Source organism: Salvelinus alpinus, chromosome 18 (genome assembly GCF_045679555.1).
Source record: "Salvelinus alpinus chromosome 18, SLU_Salpinus.1, whole genome shotgun sequence".
Classification (NCBI taxonomy): Eukaryota; Metazoa; Chordata; class Actinopteri; order Salmoniformes; family Salmonidae; genus Salvelinus; species Salvelinus alpinus.
Genome location: NC_092103.1, coordinates 11,562,013 through 11,583,247, shown reverse-complemented (window position 1 = coordinate 11,583,247; position 21,235 = coordinate 11,562,013). Strand labels below are relative to the sequence as shown.

Here is a 21,235-nt window from a genome sequence, read left to right as displayed (position 1 = left end):
AAGTATGGTGATAATATCGTATTGTGAGGTCCCTGGCAATTCCAAGCCCAGTGGCATCAACTAAAACATTTGTCTTCCTTTGGAAACCAGCCAATTGTCATACTTGAGTAAAAGTAAAGATATCTTAATAGAAAATGACTAAAGTGAAAGTCACCCAGTAAAATAATTATTGAGTAAAAGTCTAAAAGTATTTGGTTTTAAATATACTTAAGTATCAAAAGTAAATGTAATTGCTAAAATATACTTAAGTATCAGAAGTAAAAGTATATTAAGCAACCAGACGGCACAATTGTCTTGTTTAATTTTTGGGGGGTAGACAGGGGCACACTCCAACACTCAAACATCATTTACAAATGAAGCATTTGTGTTTAGTGAGTCCGCCAGATCAGAGGCAGTAGGGATGACCAGGGATGTTCTCTTGATGAGTGCATAAATTGGACAATTTTCCTGTCCTTTTAAGCATTCAAAATGTAAAGAGTACTTTTGGGTGTCAGGTAAATTGTATGGAGTAAAACATATATTATTTTATTTAGGAATGTAGTGGAGTAAAGTAAAAGTTTTCAAAAAAGGTAAGTAGTAAAGTAGAGTACAGACACCCAAAAAACGACTTAAGTAGTACTTTAAAGTATTTTCACTTTAGTACTTTGCATCACTGCATGTACAGACACATAACATCATACTGTGGGCTCTCTTCCTTCAGCGATCATCACATATTCTTATCTACTTTTTTTACCCAGGTTAAAATCAAGAAGATGGCACTAGGCCCTACATTTACAATTGCATAGCTTGAATGAATCATGTAGTCCTGGTCAAATGTGATTGTTGATAGACCAACTCACTGTAAATGTGAGCTTTTAAAGTAAACTTCATAGGTTATCCAGTAACACAGGACATTGTTCACTGTCTCTGTCTGGCTCACTACATAGGCCCATGTCAACTCAAATGATCACTTCCTTGGACCTGGTGCCTATTGAGGCCACATATCTGCCACCCTTCGAAACGTTTTCTCAGGCCCTGCTGAGACTCATGTCCATGATACTGCAGAATCATACTACAGAATGCATTACTTTCACATCTTAGATACTACAAGTGTACAATCCACAGACCGGTTTGACCGGGGGGGCTCCACACCCTCCAGAAGTTGGAAAAGGTGCTCATCTCTGGAGAAATGGATAGTGTGGTCAACAAGTAGACAGAGTTGGAGCCCAGGGCATTGCAGGTGCAGCTAGCAATGCTAGAGTCTAACTACACATGCAGCACTTGCTCGCAGAGGGTCAAAATCATCAAGAACATGGTAGCAAAGCTTTAAAGCAAGTAGAAACCTTGGTGAGACTTTTTCTTGTTGTTCCTGCATCCTCTGCTGAGGCTGAGAGAAGCTTCGGTGCCCTGAGAAGACTGAAAAGATGTCTCAGAACATCAATGACACAGAAGAGAATGAACAGTGTGGCTGTTTGCCATGTTCACTAGGAAAGTCTGGACAAGTTAGACCGGACAGAAATCTGTGTGGTCTGAGAACTTTTTCCACTTTGAAAAGCATGTTCAGTCAGCACAGAAGAAGCATGCTACACCCAAGGGAAGCTCAACTAATCCAACCGGCATTTGACAGGGATCTTACAAGAAGATCTCTGGGAGAATGTAATGATCGATGACTCAGGAAGTTCCACAGAGCATCAAGGAAGCTGCAGCTCTTTTGAAAAGGTAAGATTGAAACAATCTAGCTGGTAGGTTTGTGTCAAAATCTTGCCTTAGTGTGTAGGGCGACGTCCACGGTGCTGATAAAGCGCAGTGAGATTTTGTGCCATTGAACCTGTCACTTCTTGGTCAAAAGCGTTTCTTTTACTTTTATGTTTATTGTGGTATAACATGATATAAGCAGAATTCAATAAAATTACAATGCAATAACCCAAATGATTCCCCTGGGTATAGCTACACATCGAGATGTTTCATTACATAAATAAATAAATTGTACTTTTATTGGTTTTCGTTGCTGTAAATGGAACTGTGCATATTGTTTATAGTCCGGGTGTTTATAGTCCACAATGTAAATAGTCCGGGTGGCCATTTGATTAATTGTTCAGCAGTCTTATAGCTCGGGGGTAGAAGCTGTTAAGGAGTCTTTTGGACCTAGACTTGGCGCTCCGGTACCACTTGCCATGCAGTAGCAGAGAGAACAGTCTATAACTTGGCTGACTGGAGTCTGTGACAATTTTGTGGGCCTTCCTCCTGACACCGCCTAGTATATAGGTCCTGGATGGCAGGAAGCTTGGCCCCAGTGATGTACTGGGCTGTACGCACTACCCTCTGTAGCGCCTTACGGTCGGATACCGAGCAGTTGCCATACCAGGCGGTGATGCAACCGGTCAGGATGCTCTCGATGGTTCAGCTGTAGAACCTTTTGAGGATCTGGGGACCCATGCCAAATCTCTTCAGTCTCCTGGGGGGAAAAGGTGTTGTCGTGCCCTCTTCATGATTGTCTTGGTGTGTTTGGACCATGATAGTTTGTTGGTGAAGTGGACACCAAGGAACTTGAAACTCTCGACCCGCTCCACAGTACAGCCCTGTCGATGTTAATGGGGGCCTGTTCGGCACACTGCCAGGTCTCTGACCTCCACCCTATAGGCTGTCTCATAGTTGTCGGTGATCAGGCCTACCACTATTGTGTCGTCAGCAAACTTAATGATGGTGTTGGAGTCGTGCTTGGCCACGCAGTCATGGATGAACAGGAGTACAGGAAGTGATTAAGCACGCACCCATGAGAGGCCCCAGTGTTAAGGATTCAGCGTCGCAGATGGGTTGTTGCCTACCATTACCACCTGGGGGGGGCGGTCCGTCAGGAAGTCCAGGATCCAGTTGCAGAGGGAGGTGTTTAGTCCCAGGGTCCTTAGCTTAGTGGGCACTATGGTGTTGAACACTGAGCTGTAGTCAATGAACAGCATTCTCACATAGGTGTTCCTTTTGTCCAGGTGGGAAAGGGCCGTGTGGAGTGCGATTGAGATTGCGTCATCTGTGGATCTGTTGGGGCGGTATGCGAATTGGAGTTGGTTTAGGTTTCTGGGATGATGGTGTTGATGTGAGCCATGATCAGCCTTTCAAAGCACTTCAAGGCTACCGGCGTGAGTGCTACGGGGCGGTAGTCATTTAGTTAGGTGACCTTTGCATTCTTGGGCACAAGGACTATGGTGGTCTGCTAGAAACATGTAGGTATTACAGATTCGGTCAGGGAGAGCTTGAAAATGTCAGTGAAGACACTTGCCAGTTGGTCTGTGCATGCTCTGAGTACATGCCCTGGTAATCCGTCTGTCCCTGCGGCCTTGTGAATGTTGACCTGTTTAAAGGTCTTGCTCACATTGGCTATGGAGAGCATGATCACACAGTCATCTGGAACAGCTGGTGCTCTCATGCATGCTTATGGCCTTATACAGCTCATTGAGTGCGGTCTTAATGGCAGCATCGGTTTGTGGTGATAAATAGACAGATACGTATAATATAGATGAGAACTCTCTTGGTAGATAGTGTGGTCTGTGAATGTTGACCTGTAGATAGTGTGGTCTTATACAGCTTATCATGAGGTACTCTACCTCAGGCGAGACTAAACCTCAAGACTTCTTTAATATTAAACATTGCGCACCAGCTGTTATTGACAAATACTGTAGACACACACCTCCGCCCCTTGTCTTAACAGACGTAGCTGCTCTGTCCTGCCGATGCATGGAAAACCCAGCCAGCTCTATATTATCCGTGTCGTCGTTCAGCCACGACTCGGTGAAACATAAGATATTACAGTTTTTAATGCCCATTTCGATCGTAGATCATGGAGTTTGTTTTCCAGTGATTGCACGTTGGCCAATAGAACCGATGGTAGTGGCGATTTACTCACTCGCTTACGAATCATCACAAGGCACCCCGATCTTCTCCCTCTGTATCTCCGCCTTTTCTTCACGTGAATGAAAGGGATTTGGGCCTGGTCTCTGGAAAGCAGTGTATCCTTCACGTCAGACTCATTAAAGGAAAAATCTTTGTCCAGTAATCGCTGTTCTGATGTCCTTAAGCTCTTTTCAGTCATAAGAAACGGCAGCAACTTTATGTACAAAATAAGTTACAAACAAAATAGCACAGTTGGTTAGGAGCCCGTAAAATGGCAGGCATCTCCTCCAGCACCATTTACTGCATTTGTTTACTGTTAATATAACTAGCCTAAATATAGATTGTGTCATGCCTTTATCAATCTGATATTTTGTCTACTAAGTGGTACTGCTGTTTTGTTGTCCATTCACATTCGCAGTTGTGTCGGTATTCTAACCAAATTGGTATTCATTATTTTTGTTTGCATGCATGAATAACTAGGCTACTACTTTCAGCATTTAGTTTGCATTATTTTGGTAAGACCGCTCGGTGTATGGCTGCATTCACATATGGCAATTCACCTATTACAAACAGCTTATTTATCTTGTAGCCTATATTCATGACAGAAATGGCCTAGCTGTAGGGCATTGTCCATTGTGCTGATACAGCGCAGCAGAGGTAGGCTACAGATTTCAAAAACACTCAATGAGTCTCGGCATTTGAACTTTATCTTTATTGATGTATAGCGTGGTTGTATAAGCAGAATTCAATATAATTCCAATACAAGAGCCCAAAAATGTTTGGCCCCTGGCCAATTTCAGTTCACAATGAAGCATGACAGAGAGCTCTGGGTCTGGTTTCCTGATAGCTATGGAAATTAGGCTTACAAGTGTTTTTTAATTATGCTTTTTTTTTTTTACAACGGCTGAAGATCTAACGTGCATTTCCCAAAACACCACGCAGAGAGAACGTTCGCTAAGGAGAAGGGTGTAATTGCGGCCCGCAATTCTGGGCGTTCCTGCATGTTGGCATTCCTGCAACTGCAGGAGCCCCTCTTTATACTTCTATTGGTACATTTTAAAGATAGGACAGACAGGGGTGCTCCAGTACAGAAGGTGGCGTTAATGCACTATAACGTTGGATGCCAGACACCGATAAACCTCACAGAAGAAGGGGTGGGGGCGACAATGGTAGCTAGCTAACCGTACACCAGTAGACAGTGTCCTTCGCTTTCGACTGTCGGCCATGGTTTTCTGCAGTTCTGTTCACGATGGCGAGGGCAGGTGTTTGGCAGGCGGGACCGAGGTGGGAATTGTGCTAGCTTAGCCAGCTAATCCTAGGAGGACTAAGGAAGGCGGGGGCGAGTAGAAAGTGTCACCCTAGCCTCCGCCCTTCGTCCCCGCCTGTCGGGCACGGTTTTCTCCTGTACACAGCATGTGGGAGGCGGGGGTAGCATCATGTGTTAGCTATCTAACTAGCAAGCTAGCACACTGTCGCTATTAGCAAGCTAGCTAGTTAGCTAGCTCTCCCCCTAGCAACCGGTAGACTGTGTCCTTAGTCCCCACCTGTCGGGCACGATTTCCCCGCAGTTCGGTTAACGACGGTGAGGGCAGGTGTTTGGCAGGCGGACACTGTCTACCGGTATTGTTCCCGCTAACTAGCAAGGAGGGGCCAGTGGTGTGAAATCCTTTAAAGTACTACTTAAGTTGTTTTTTTTTGGACTCTACTATTTACATTTTTGACAACTTTTACTTCACTACATTCCTAAAGAAAATAATGTACTTTTTACTCTATTTCCCTGAGACCCAAAAGTACTTGTTACATTTCAAATGCTTAGCAGAACAGTAAAATTGTCAAATTCACACACTTATCAAGAGAACATCCCTTGTCATCCATACTGCCTCTTATCTGGCGGACTCACTAAACACAAATTCTTTGTTTGTAAATTATGTCTGAATATTGGAGTGTGCCCCTGGCTATCCATAAAAAAAAATTATAATAAATTGGTGCTGTCTGGTTTGCTTCATATAAGGAATGTGAAATGATTTATACTTTTACTTTTACTTTTGATACTTAGTATATTTCAAACCAAATACTTTTAGACTTTTACTCATGTAGTATTTTACTGGGTGACTTTCACTTTTACTTGAGTCATTGTCTATATAGGCATCTTTACTTATACTCAAGTATGACAATTGGGTACTTTTTCCACCACTGGCGGGGGTGAAAAAAACAAATAATCTGCTCTCGGGTCACCTTTCTCCATTCAAATCTTACCTTAACGTTAGACTTTTTCCACAATACTGATGATGTATCAGCTTCTATAGAGATATTATCGACTATGGTTGCAAATATTGAGGCGGCTTATTCTAATACTTACCCTATAATAATGCACTAAATCAAGATTTGGCACATTATTGCGCACTTTAGGCTACACATCATTAAATATATTGAGGAAAAAATTGGACAGTAGCTAAATAGCCAAATAAAACTCAATTGAATGAACATAAATTGGATTTCAATATCATTGAAATATATAGGCCTTTGGCCTATACTGTAGGTTCCGCAAACTCAATTCTGGACCTTGAAGCCAGTTCCACTGCATTTTTCATTGTTCCCGTCTAATCAGGGACTGATTTAGACCTGGGACACCAGGTTGTGTGCAATTAATGATCTTACCTCGTAGGGTAAGAGTTGAGTACCCCTGCTGTAGGTATTCATCTCAGTTTTAATATGAAGCATCTTTTTATTCTTTGATTGTTTGCAATAATTGCAAAGACATTGGCAACTTTGTATTTGAAGTTGACTACAAATAAACACTATTTAGCGGAGGTGAACTTCTATGTTTAGCGGAGATCTTCTGTGTTGAAAGTGAGATGCGGAAGGGCAAAAAATGCATCGTAGCTTTCAATGAGTGGTCTGAGGCAGGCGTTAAAGGGAAATTCTGTCACTTTTCAACCCATATTCAACATCTCCAGCACCAAAGTAGTGTCTACATACACTGAGTGTTCAAGACATTAGGAACACCTGCTCTTTCCATGACATAGACTGACCAGGTGAATCCAGGAGAAAGCTATGATCCCTTATTAATGTCACCTGTTAAATCCACTTCAATCAGTGTAGATGAAGGGGAGGAGACAGGTTAAGGAAGGATTTTTAATCATTGAGACGAGGATTGTGTGTGTGCCATTCAGAGGGTGAATGGGCAAGACAAAATATTTAAGTGCTTTTGAACAGGGTATGGTAGTAGGTGCCAGGCGCACCAGTTTGTGTCAAGATCTGCAATGCTGCCAGGTTTTTCATGCTCAACAGTTTCCCATGTGTATTAGGAACGGTCCACCACCCAAAGGACATCCAGCCAACTTGACACAACTGTGGGAAGCATTGGAGTCAACATGGGCCAGCATCCTTGTGGAACACTTTTGACACCTTGTAGAGTCCATGCCCCGACGAATTGAAGCTGGTCTGAGGGCAAAAGGGGGTGCAACTCAATATTATGAAGGTATTCCTAATGTTTTGTACACTCAGTATATGTGAAAACAGCGCTTTTCTATGATCTGTGCTTTAAAAGGTAAAGTAAAAAAATAAATGCTTCTCTGACATCACAGGGTAGGATCAAAGTAAAAAAACTGTGATTTTCAAAACCTGCAACGAGTTTCTAGCCCAGGGGAGGGTATTTTCTTGCTCCCCACATCCCCGGGAATCTCATAGTGTTTGAAAATCACTTTTTAAGATGTTGTAACTTTTGATGGTAGAACTTTTAAACTTTATATTGTTTTCTACAAAACTTTTTCACATAATGTATGTATTGTGCGGGAGATAATAAAATTGAGGTTGAAAAGTGGTGGAGTTGCCCTTTAAGCCTAGTTCACATTATCCCTAAGCACTCCATTACGTTGCGCCGGATGTCATGCATGTCAACGGGGACGTCAACAACGGAGTGGAATCGCATCGCCCCCTTGTGGTTGAAGGCTCCGGTGCAAGATGGATGCTGCATACTTTGACATTTTCCAAACTTTGCGTCGTCTTTAATCCAGCCAAAGTCTGTCAAAGAACAGGAAGTTACCAAACCACAGCAGAAGATTTTTGGTGATGGCTTCATGGGATAACTAGCAACAATTACCAATTCCTATGTGATTATTTTAATAGTAATATTAAATAATATACATTGGCTGTTAAGACAATTACTGTATATGACTTTAACAAGAAAGGAGAACTAAGGAACTTCTCATATAATTAAGTAAAATGCCTTTATGGCATGTTCAATGGAACAAAGATTTTAAAACTCTTGACACGTTTAGGCCGAATGGCCTTCGTCGGGGAGTACAATGATACAATGTCTTTTTGAACAAAGCTGTAATGTGACAAAGCATGGTCACAGAACAGCCAATAGTTATAATTAATTGGACAACACCTAGTAAACAACACTATACATTCAAAAGTGAGAGGTATGCTATCCAAATGCACTTCAGGGTTGATTGGAAAATGCAAAAGACATCGTATCTTTGTACTCACTGACATGCAGCCGAAACGCATCAGTTTTTAAATCTTTGTTTCATTGAACATATACACAACAAATAAAGGCACTTTCATTAATTATGTGAAGATTGCCTTGGTTTTTCTTGCTTTTTGATGACAAATGTACCCCTTTTACAAAAGAGCATCTTCTGTCTACCAAAACCTACTATTGTGTACCTTAGCAGTGCTTCCCTTCTTTTTCCCAAAATATATTATACGACTATTGCCTCCCATTTAAGTTTATTGTGATGGTAATGACATTAGTTTTTTATGATAATTATTAGGTGGTGGTTGCTAGCTACAGTGGTGTCTTCAACCTAGTCTAGCTGCTAGCTATCTGCTCTGCAGTGCAAGCTAGCTTGACTTGCTATAAATTTAGAGAAACAACTTGTAGAAAAGTTACTAAACAAAACATATTTTATTATCATCTGAAACAATACATGTATCCTGTTTTGAATGAAAAGGTCATATTTTGCAATTTCCCAAAATAAATGCGATTTCTGACGAGACCTCCATCTGGTGTTACAAACACTACACTTATCCGCTCAGTAGCGGGGCAAGACTCAGTGAAGATGACATACGGCGTAATGAAACACGTCACAATGTGTCCGGAGCATTAGACTACAACCGTTTTCAAGTGGAACATTTCATAAGTATGTTTTTGGGAAACAGCTCTGAGATTTAACAATGCTCCTACCAAGGTTCTAATGGTGAATTTAGCCTTAAGATGCTTTTTGGAAACCGGGCCCTGGGCTGTTTCCATTCAATTGAACGTTAGCTACTTTCTGCCAGCCTAAACACAGCCCTGATGTAACAGAAGTGAATAGTAGGTTATTTATATAAAGGTACTGTAGCACTTTCAAGGTCCTACTAAATGTACACAAACATGTTGGTTACTGGTAGTGCGCCGTGGTGTGCCGCTGCTAAATGCATATAGGGGAAACTTCGGAAGTACAGCATGGTTTTATCCTGATAGCTTTTTTGAGAGCTGTTTTTCCTGCTAATGGACTCTTTGACCACAGTCGTCATTGTCCTCCACCTCCTAGCTGTGAATCCCTGTGGTGAATCCCTCTGAGCCCAGGACGTCAGGGTAACTGACAAACCTCTGGGTTGTCTGGAAGACTCTTACCAACAGCCTTCATTCTTAGGCTGGTCAGATCCTCTGAGAGATGGAGAGAGCATGCAGCTGTGTTTGGGTCCAGAACTACAGGTAGGGCGGCAGGTAGCGTAGCAGTTAGAGCGTTGGGCCAGTAACTGAAAAGTCGCTGGTTCGAATACCTGAGTCGGCGAGGTGAAATGTGTACTTCACAATGTGCTTCATCTTGTGCCAGACCCTGATGCCAAGGTTCAACCAGAGCTCCAGAGAAAAGTAGAGGATCAGGAATAGGGATTAACATGGGTCCCGGGAACACTTCACATTTCCTCAAAAAAGACCCGGGAAATTACCACACTCCCCCAATGTCACACTAATGCAATTCCACAGAACACACAACATGCGCAGCAGCAGCAGCTCACCAACAAATAAAATAGCACATTTTCCAATCAGGTTCTCGCATTGAAACCTTTAGCCTAGGGTATTTACTTCACACAAAGTCGCTATAAATCCAAACCACATGCGTAATTGACACTGCCGGACTGCACAGGCAACCCGAATGCAGTTAATAAACCCTACAGGAAACCCTTCCAGTATAGCCTATAAAATAATGTTTGCTTCTGAGCTGTCATTGCACTCTTCAGACAGTCACAAATTTGCTAAGCCTATGCACAATTCACTACATAGGCATCTCTGTCACAGACATGAAGTCTGTTAACAATTCAGTGAGGCATGAGGGAAAATTCTATCTTCTCCAGACCTGAGCCTAGCCTCCCACTATGACTTGGGAAAGCATGCAGTTTATTAGGCTACGGATTAAATAAGTTATGATGAATTTCACAGGGTGGTGAAAGTGCACGGTGATGAGCTTGATGCTCCTTTCCAATACATATTGAGGGTCTAATTCTGAGAACAAATAAAAAAGAATCCATACAAATTAGCTGTTTCCATCAGGCCTGTTGTGACATGTTTTTATCTGACATGTACTTTACTCACATAAAAAGGTTGGATGAAACCTGGTTAGTGGCACTGGCAGTCTATACATTTCGGGAACTGAACTTTGTGCGACGATGCGAGTATGTGCATGCGCGTGTGTATGATGATGATGTGTGCGTGTGAAAAAGAGAGGCGACTTATTCAGTAAGCTAAGTGTGAAATGGGATCCTTGGACGGGCAACTTTGATGGGGGTGGGGGCCACAAAAGAATCTGAACTCATCATGAGGGGCCGCAGTGGCTTGCGTGTCTGCGTGCCCACATCCATACCCATGCATGTAATCAGAGCCAGCCCTAGCCTTTTGGGGGCCCTAAGTGACAAAACCTTTTAGCCCCTCTTGACAGCAGAGATACATTTTTTAATTTTAGAGTTAATTTCCTGCAATTCTACACATTTTGCCATTGGGTGTAGAGAACATGTTGCAGTTAAAGAAAGTTTGCTGCAAATCTACACATTTTACCATGGGGCGGAGGGATTTTGCAATATAATAACTAATTTCATGCAAATCTACAAATGTTGCCATAGGGTGAAGAGAAATGTTTGCAGTTTTTAATATGATATCTGAGTGAGAGTGACTAACAAAATCAATGGTGGCCCGCAGTTGGTAATTCGACCATGATTACTACAAGTTTAGAAAGCTGTCCGCTAGACTAACTTATCAATGTAAAATGTTTTAGCTGACATGGGTTAATTGAGTGACTGTCAGTGACTGACATAACAGAGAAACTGCTGATGCACAGCAACATTTCAAAAATGCAGATTGTGTATTCTACTATTCTAACTCTCAACAGTATGTTGAAATGACGTCTGTGCCCAGTGGGATAATTCATTTCTATCTAAGTCTAAGTAATTCAGCCACTAGCTGAAAGAGTAAATATTGTTTATATGCAGAGTACTATTAATCTGTTATGTCATTTAAATGCCCACACTAGTAAAAATTCGAGCTGAAAGACAATTGCCACAGCATAACCATGATGTTGCACGAAGATGTAAGTCAATATGTCATTGTTTTAGTCAAAGTAGGCTTTGATATATTTGGGCTTGAAGTGCCAAATCCGAATGTGTGTTTTATGTGTCTTTTCCTATGAGATGATGTGCAAATTATTTTCAGCCTACATTTCTTATCAGAGCTGGGTTTTATTTTAATGGTACCACCCACCAGAATGGCATTATTTATTCATCAGAAACACCTGCAAAGTTTGTGAGTCATGACTGAGCTGAGCAATATATATATATATATATTTTAAATGCCTTCCTCACCATCTTAAATAAACATGCCCCATTCAAGAAATGTAGAACCAGGAACAGATATAGCCCTTGGTTCTCTCCAGACCTGACTGCCCGTAACCAACACAAAAACATCCTATGGCATGCTGCATTAGCATCGAACAGCCCCCGTGATATGCGACTTTTCAGGGAAGCTAGAAACCAATATACACAGGCAGTTAGAAAAGCCAAGGCTAGCTTTTTCAAGCAGAAATTTGCTTCCTGCAACACAAACTCAAAAAAGTTCTGGGACACTAAAGTCCATGGAGAATAAGAACATCTCCTCCCAGCTGCCCACTGCACCGAAGATAGGAAACACTGTCACCACCGATAAATCTACTATAATTGAGAATTTCAATAAGCATTTTTCTACGGCTGGCCATGCTTTCCACCTGGCTACCCCTACCCCGGTCAACAGCACTGCACCCCCCACAGCTACTCGCCCAAGCCTTCCCCATTTCTCCTTCTCCCAAATCCAGTCAGCTGATGTTCTGAAAGAGCTGCAAAATCTGGACCCCTACAAATCAGCCGGGCTAGATAATCTGGACCCTTTCTAAAATGATCTGCTGAAATTGTTGCCACCCCTATTACCAGCCTGTTCAACCTCTCTTTCGTGTCGTCTGAGATTCCCAAAGATTGGAAAGCAGCTGCGGTCATCCCCCTCTTCAAAGGGGGGGGGGACACTCTTGAGCCAAACTGCTAGAGACCTATATCTATCCTACCCTGCCTTTCTAAGGTCTTCGAAAGCCAAGTCAACAAACAGATTACCGACCATTTCGAATCCCACCATACCTTCTCCGCTATGCAATCTGGTTTCAGAGCTGGTCATGGGTGCACCTCAGCCACGCTCAAGGTCCTAAACGATATCTTAACCGCCATCGATAAACAATACTGTGCAGCCTTATTCATTGACCTGGCCAAGGCTTTCGACTCTGTCAATCACCACATCCTCATCGGCAGACTCGACAGCCTTGGTTTCTCAAATGATTGCCTCGCCTGGTTCACCAACTACTTCTCTGATAGAGTTCAGTGTGTCAAATCGGAGGGTCTGTTGTCCGGGCCTCTGGCAGTCTCTATGGGGGTGCCACAGGGTTCAATTCTTGGACCGACTCTCTTCTCTGTATACATCAATGATGTCGCTCTTGCTGCTGGTGAGTCTCTGATCCACCTCTACGCAGATGACACCATTCTATATACTTCTGGCCCTTCTTTGGACACTGTGTTAACAAACCTCCAGGCGAGCTTCAATGCCATACAACTCTCCTTCCGTGGCGTCCAATTGCTCTTAAATACAAGTAAAACTAAATGTATGCTCTTCAACCGATCGCTGCCTGCACCTGCCCGCCTGTCCAACATCACTACTCTGGACGGCTCTGACTTAGAATATGTGGACAACTACAAATACCTAGGTGTCTGGTTAGACTGTAAACTCTCCTTCCAGACTCACATCAAACATCTCCAATCCAAAGTTAAATCTAGAATTGGCTTCCTATTCCGCAACAAAGCATCTTTCACTCATGCTGCCAAACATACCCTTGTAAAACTGACCATCCTACCAATCCTCGACTTCGGTGATGTCATTTACAAAATAGCCTCCAATACCCTACTCAATAAATTGGATGCAGTCTATCACAGTGCCATCCATTTTGTCACCAAAGCCCCATATACTACCCACCACTGCGACCTGTACGCTCTCGTTGGCTGGCCCTCGCTTCATACTCGTCGCCAAACCCACTGGCTCCAGGTCATCTACAAGACCCTGCTAGGTAAAGTCCCCCCATATCTCAGCTCGCTGGTCACCATAGCAGCACCCACCTATAGCACGCGCTCCAGCAGGTATATCTCTCTGGTCACCCCCAAAATCAATTCTTCCTTTGGCCGCCTCTCCTTCCAGTTCTCTGCTGCCAATGACTGGAACGAACTACAAAAATCTCTGCAACTGGAAACACTTATCTCCCTCACTAGCTTTAAGCACCAGCTGTCAGAGCAGCTCACAGATTACTGCACCTGTACATAGCCCATCTATAATTTAGCCCAAACAACTACCTCTTTCCCTACTGTATTTATTTATTTTGCTCCTTTGCACCCCATTATTTCTATCTCTACTTTGCACATTCTTCCACTGCAAATCAACCATTCCAGTGTTTTACTTGCTATATTGTATTTACCACCATGGCCTTTTTTTGCCTTCACCTCCCTTATCTCACCTCACTTGCTCACATTGTATATAGACTTATTTTTCTACTGTATTATTGACTGTATGTTTGTTTTACTCCATGTGTAACTCTGTGTTGTTGTATGTGTCGAACTGCTTTGCTTTATCTTGGCCAGGTCGCAATTGTAAATGAGAACTTGTTCTCAACTTGCCTACCTGGTTAAATAAAGGTGAAATAAAAATTTAAAATTAAAAAAATATATATAACAGATAATACACTATATATACAAAAGTATGTGAACACGCCTTCAACTTAGTGGATTCGGCTATTTCAGCCACACCCGTTACTTAAAATCGAGCACACTGCCATACAATCTCCATAGACAAACATTGGCAGTAAAATGGCCCATACTGAAGAGCTCAGTGACTTTCAACGTGGCACCATCATAAGATGGTCAGTTCGTCAAATTTCTGCACTGCTAGAGCTGTCCTGGTCAACTGCAAGTGCTGTTAACATGAAGTGGAAATGTCTAGGAGCAATAACGGCTCAGCCGCAAAGTGGTGGTGTGCATAAAAAATGGTCTGTCCTCGGTTGTAACACTCACTACCGAGTTCCAAACTGCTTCTGGAAGTAATGTCAGCAAAATAACTGTTCGTTGGGAGCTTCATGAAATGGGTTTCCATGGTCCGAGCAGCCGCACACAAGCCTAAGATCAACATGCGTAATGCCAAGTGTCAGCTGGACTGGTGTAAAGCTCGCCGCCATTGGACTCTGGAGCAGTGGAAACGCTCTCTGGCGTGATGAATCACGCTTCACCATCTGGCAGTCCGATGGACAAATCTGGGTTTGGCAGATGCCAGGAGAGCGCTACCTGTCTAATGCATAGTGCTAAGTTTGGTGGAGGAGGAATAATGGTCTGGGTTGTTTTTTCATGGTTCGGGCTAGGTCAAGAGAGTTCCAGTAAAAGGTAACTCCAACTCCATATTAATGACCATGATTTTGGAATGAGATGTTCGACGAGCAGGCGTCCACATATTTTTGGTCATGTAGTGTATTTGGCTACCTCAAAGATGGTTGATGAATGAAGATAGTTCACTCAGGCCGTTTACCATTGCAAAAATGTGTGAGTTCCGGTCTCCTTAACGCGGTGGGTCTCCCAAAGACACCAATGCAATATCAGCTGGGTCTGGTTTACTTAGTTCATTGACTTTCATTGAACCAGAAAAAAACTGTGGTGTGTCTCGCTTCCTCTTCCGTCTCTCACTATAGCCTACACTTGGCTGTCTGAGCCATGGAGCAAATTAAAATAGGGGGTGCAAATCTAATGTTTTTTCACCTCCACTTTTTTTTACCAGCAAATTTATCATAATCCATTGGATAATTTGTCCAATTTCACTTATTTTTTAGCTAGTCTGAATTAAAAAATATATGACCATTTTATAAATAGTAAAATTGTGTGATATGATTGCATTTTAGAACCCCCTCTCCACTCAAGATGAATGGTTTTGAGAGTCTGATAAACGTCAATCCTCAACATGTCAACAACTCGTAGGCATGGTTTACCTGTGACTCATCTCTCGACAATAATTATTTTCACCTAACTTACAATTTCTTAACTGAAATGGTGCTCACATAACATGCATTAGCTAGCTAAGGATAGCATGCTAGCTAGTTACATTGACAGCTGTCAGTTGGTGCCTTATTTGTTGTTATTTCTCTGCTACATGTGGAAATCACCACAACATTCCCACACCCAAATCCTGAATATGCATAAAGGCGTCAGCATGCTTCAGTTCGGCTGGTGTCTAGGTGACCCGAACGAGTGTGCTTGCACTCCCTTAAAGGTGCACTATGCAGAAATCGCTCCACCATTTCCTGGTTGCCAAAATTCTAATAGTTTGTCTAATTTCAGTTTGTGGCAAAACAAGCATGTATAGTGTACCATCTAAGCCGCTGTGAAATATATTTTCCATAACCAATAATATTGGTAGTAAAAGACGCAAAAACTAAACTTAAGAATGGGAAGCATAGAAATAGCGCATATAGGACAGATTTACCGCTTCTTAGACTTGTTTTCAAGGAGAATGACAGATCTATTTCTATGTGAATTTGGTCTGGTCGCCCAAAAAGTTACATATTGCAGCTTTAAAAGACAGCTTGAAAAACGAGAAAAAGTGGCAATTGTACTCCATTTTGAGATGCTGTAGCCAGTATACACTTCCTCAAAATAGTCCGAATTAATCTAAGATAACTCAAGAAATCTGTCATTAATTTTGACGTTTTTGCCGAGGAGATCTTAATCGCGCAATTTTACATCTAACAGTATTTCTTCATGAAAACGAGTAGTCTTTTGTTGAATGACAACAGACTGAAGAATCCCTACTGTTGACCAATCACCGATGAATGGGCGTAGACTTCGGCTACCGACTTTGGCTTTCCTCGAAATGTTTCTGTGTGCCTGAACAGCCCAAAAAGAACTTACTGAAGTCCAAAATGAACAAACATCACAAAATGTCGTCATATACACAAATTCTTCCAAACTGTTTCGGCTGGAAAGCATGCGGACGGACACCTTTAGTACCCTGCGTCAGCAGAGATTTGGATATATACAGTACCAGTCAAAAGTTTGGACACACCTACATGTACTCATTCAAGGTTTTTCTTAATTCTTTTTACTATTTTCTACATTGTAGAATTATAGTGAAGACATCAAAATTATGAAATAACACATATGGAATCATGTAGTAGCCCAAAAAGTGTTAAACAAATCAAAATATATTCTTCAAAGTAGCCACCCTTTGCCTTGATGACAGCTTTGCACATTCTTGGCATTCTCTCAACCAGCTTCATGAGGAATGCTTTCCCAATTGTCATGAAGGAGTTCCCACATGCTGAGCACTTGTTGGCTGCTTTTCCTTCACTCTGTGGTCCAAGGTCATCTGATGGAACACTCCATCACTCTTCGTGGTCAAATAGCCCTTACACAGCCTGGAGGTGTGTTTTGGGTCATTATCCTCTTGAAAAACAAATGAGTCCCACTAAGCGCAAACTAGATGGGATGGCGTATCGCTGCAGAATGCTGTGGTAGCTATGCTGGTTAAGTGTGCCTTGAATTCAAAATAAATCACAGACAGTGTCACCAGCAAAGCACCCCCACACCATCACACCACCTCCTCCATGCTTCACGGTGGGAAACACACATGCGGAAATCATCCGTTCACCTACTCTGCGTCTCACAAAGACACGGCAGTTGGTACCAAAAATCTCAAATTTGGACTTATCAGACCAAAGGACAGATTTCCACCGGTCTAGTGTCCATTGCTGATGTTTCTTGGCAAAAGCAAGTCTCTTCTTCTTATTGGTGTCATTTAGTAGTGGTTTCTTTGCAGAAATTCGACCATGAAGGCCTGATTCACGCAGTCTCCTCTGAACAGTTGATGTTGAGATGTGTCTGTTACTAGAAAATTGTAAAAATAAAGGAAAATCCTGGAATGAGAAGGTGTGTCCTAACTTTTGACTGCTATTGTATGTCTCCACCCTAACAATGGTCGTTGTCCACAGAGTAGAACGGAGGGCTCCCACCTATTCCTCTCTTTGGATTGGTGGATACATCTAATTATTTTAATACGTTTAAAAATATTCGATGAGGGGAGTTTTTGTCAACCGCCTGTATTCAATGGAGAGAGATGCTATGCTACTAGCCATATGTCATATATATGCATAGCCATCTCGAGACAACTTCAATATAAAGTGTTTTTTTCTCAAAGTTGCCGGGATGTCACGTGTCCTACTTATATCAGTACAAATTTGACACTCTCTCATTGACCTCCATTCAAAAACTCCTCGCTTGGTGAGCGAAATAAATAAAACACCACCACCCGCTGGAGAAGACACATTTTTGACTCAATTGTCTCTCGCTTCGCCTCTTCCTCTCTGGCGTCAGTCTTCGAGGTGTTTACCACAGACCTTATTTTTAGCATAAATAAAAATCCATGAATTTTCCCATAGGCTTTGTTCAACGAACTATGGCGGAGTTAGTGCCTACAACAATACAGCATTACTATTTCTCTCTAAAGGTGAGGCAACTTCCTCTGAGGTGGGCGTTTAACCGAGGTTACCACTCTAAACATGTTGACAGGTTATTAGCATTTTTGCTAGCTAGTTAGCATGCTAGCTCTGTTCTTTCAAGTGGTTTTTCAGTTAGCCACTTAGCTAACCTTTCTGACTGATATGTTTGTATCTTAGCCAACCTGTTAATGTTATCAATGCCAGTAAATGTATTACGTTTAACTAGTTAAGCCATTTCTGTTACATTGCTATGTTTAATTTCTATACGGCTGTAAAGTGATTCAGTCACTAGCCTCAAACCTGCTGTAAAGTAGTTTAGCTCATCTACCGTCTGTATTGTAATTCTGTATTTACCTCCTATTTACCTTATTTGGATCATACCTCCATGTTCTTCCATTGCAATTCTGTAACATGTTATATGCAGCTATCCTGTATATTGACCCTTTTCTATATGCCCTGTGTTTCCACTGTTTCACACTTCTCCACATTATTAAACCTCCCAATTGCAACACATGCCTGTTCCTGGGAGGAAGTAGTGTGGTTAAGAGTTTAGCTTGCTGTTTAGTTGAACAAGCGCTCAATCGTTAAAGCGAGAACAGAACAGCAAGAGAGACAGAAACAGTGAGAGAGAGACTAAGAAAAATAGATCTCTCCATGGTGCTCAAGTAAGTAAGCAGTCCTACACTCAGAACACACACACACACACACACACACACACACACACACACACACACACACACACACACACACACACACACACACACACACACACACACACACACACACACACACACACACACACACACAGGTAGGTAAGTTAATGTCCACTCAGCAGTGGGGTCAGATTCAGTAAGTCTCAAATATCATCATGGTCGCGGAACCCTAAACCTCATTAATAAAACATGAGTGTTGATTGGCCAGAGAAGCACTAGTGCAGTCATGTGATAGGACACAGCTCTGGTGTCCTGCTGTCACACCTGGGCTGAAAGCAGGTGAGGTGTTTGTGGGATCTAGAGGGGAATTGGACAAACCCCTCTAACAAAACAATGCTGTATCTAGATAATAAACACAGAACATCTGTTTATACTGCCCAGGACTGTCTGTAAAAAGGTCTATACTGTTGTCCTTCATTCTATTGCCCTGGCCTCTCTGTCTCTCCTTAATGCTGCTGGTCGATGTGGCATTTACTGGTCAGGCTATTGGGGGACAGCTCTTGTATCTGTGATGGTATCCAATTCACAACCTTCTGATCCCAAGGGAGAAACACAAAACAGATAACTGTCTAATAGAGAGAGCCAGAGAGTGTAGGACGCCGTCATCATGTCTTACCCAGGTTGGATGAAGCTCGTCCCTGTGCAGCTCTGTCCTGCAGCTCCTCCGCTATGTCCAGCTGCTGCTGGTGGTACTGGCCTGCCCTCTCCAAGTCCTGGAGAACATATGGAGAGTTATGCTGTGTGTGTGTGTGTGTGTGTGTGTATGTGTATCAGTGCTTGACTTGTGATGAAAAAGGTGCAGTAGTCTTTTTTCAAGCCGCTCCCATTAGACTATGTTCGCAAAACATTTCCAAATGACATTATGCCATAGCGACCTCTGATTAGTCACTGTTAAGGGTTCGTACACATTTTTGACAGATGGATTTTTAACCAAATTTCCATGACCAATAATTGGTGGCGTCTCTATGTATCCTCCATAAAAATGCATGAATGTGGTATTGACGCTAGAAGGCTGCTGTAAATGTTAGTCAACAGAGAGATGTGCTGAAGGGTAGGCCTAATTCTGATCATGGCTGACATGTAGATTTTTAAGTGATTGATAATATATTTTAAAAGGAAAACACAATACACCAGATTCACAGAATAGCAGCAAATAAACGTCAACAAAGCGGAATCAGGATATGAATGCCCACTTTCATTTGCTACTCAATGGAGAGCCCGCCTTCATTACACTTTGATCAACGTTTTTTTTAATTTTTAGAATCTATGTCTGAATCCGGGCCGGTCATAATCCACTTTGTTTAAAACCTTATCTCAATAGGGGCGCTATTTTCACTTTGTAAAAAATCGTTCCCAAATTAAACTGCCTCGTACTCAATTCTTGCTCGTACAATATGCATATTATTATTACTATTGGATAGAAAACACTCTCTAGTTTCTAAAACCGTTTGAATTATATCTGTGAGTAAAACAGAACTCATTTTGCAGCAAACTTCCTGTCAGGAACTGAAAGATCTGAAATCGGGGGCTCTGTTCCAGGGCCATCCTATTAATTTGCATGAAATCTATGGGTCTACATGCACTGCATACGCCTTCCACTAGATGTCAATAGGCAGTGAGTGGTGGAATGGGGTGTATAGCTCTATCTGAGGCCGAACAAGACCTGTTGGAATGACGCGACCACTCTTTCCTTTATTCAGCATGGCGCGAAAGGGACCCCTGGATTGCGTTCTGAAAAGCTTTCGTTATAGACGTTAGATATCTCCGGCTCTGATTTTATTTGATATATGTGTTAAAAACATCATAAACTAGTTATTTTAAACCGACTTATATCAGTTTATATCAGTTTATTGCGATTTTCTGGATTTTCTTTTTTTTGCGTTATGGTGAGTTGGACACTGCTGCGCCACATGGCTAGCGTTGGCTGCTAATTCTACAAATGAAGAGGGCATTCTACAACCAAACAATGATTATTCTGGACAAAGGACCCCTTGTACAAGATTCTGATGGAAGATCATCAAAAGTAGGAACCATTTATGATGTTATTTCGTATTTCTGTCGAAAATGTGTCGTCGTATTTTGGGCGCTGATTTTGGGCGCTGTCTCGCTATAACGTAAGCTGTATGTCGTACTAAAGTTATTTTTAAAAATCTAACACAGCGGTTGCATTAAGAACTAGTGTATCTTTCATTTGCTGTCCAACCTGTATTTTTTAGTAAAGTTTATGATTAGTTATTAATATCTTTTGCTGGTTTTTGCCTTGAATCAATGCTGTTGTGTGGTTGGATATTGTAGTAAGCTAATATAATGCTATATTGTGTTTTCGCTGTAAAACACTTAAAAAATCTGAAATATTGGCTGGATTCACAAGATGTTTGTCTTTCATTTGCTGTACACCATGTATTTTTCATAAATGTTTTATGATGAGTATTTAGGTATTTCACGTTGCTCTCTGTAGTTATTCTAGCTGCTTTGGTGAGATTTGTGATGGTGGCTGCAATGTAAAACTATGATTTATACCTGAAATATGCACATTTTTCGAACAAAACATATGCTATACAATAAATCTGTTATAAGACTGTC

General features: G+C 42.0%; 1 protein-coding gene across 2 annotated transcripts in view; it reads right to left on the bottom strand.

Annotated features, from left to right (window-relative positions):
- The window catches only part of LOC139543754 (tetratricopeptide repeat protein 28-like), a 113,126-nt gene that overhangs the window by 22,963 nt on the left and 68,928 nt on the right, over window positions 1-21,235 (bottom strand). For both annotated transcript variants that reach the window (XM_071350133.1, XM_071350134.1), the window contains exon 9: window positions 19,269-19,365. In XM_071350133.1, coding sequence (XP_071206234.1) covers window positions 19,269-19,365 — 97 coding nt within the window. The remainder of the gene's footprint in view (window positions 1-19,268; window positions 19,366-21,235) is intronic.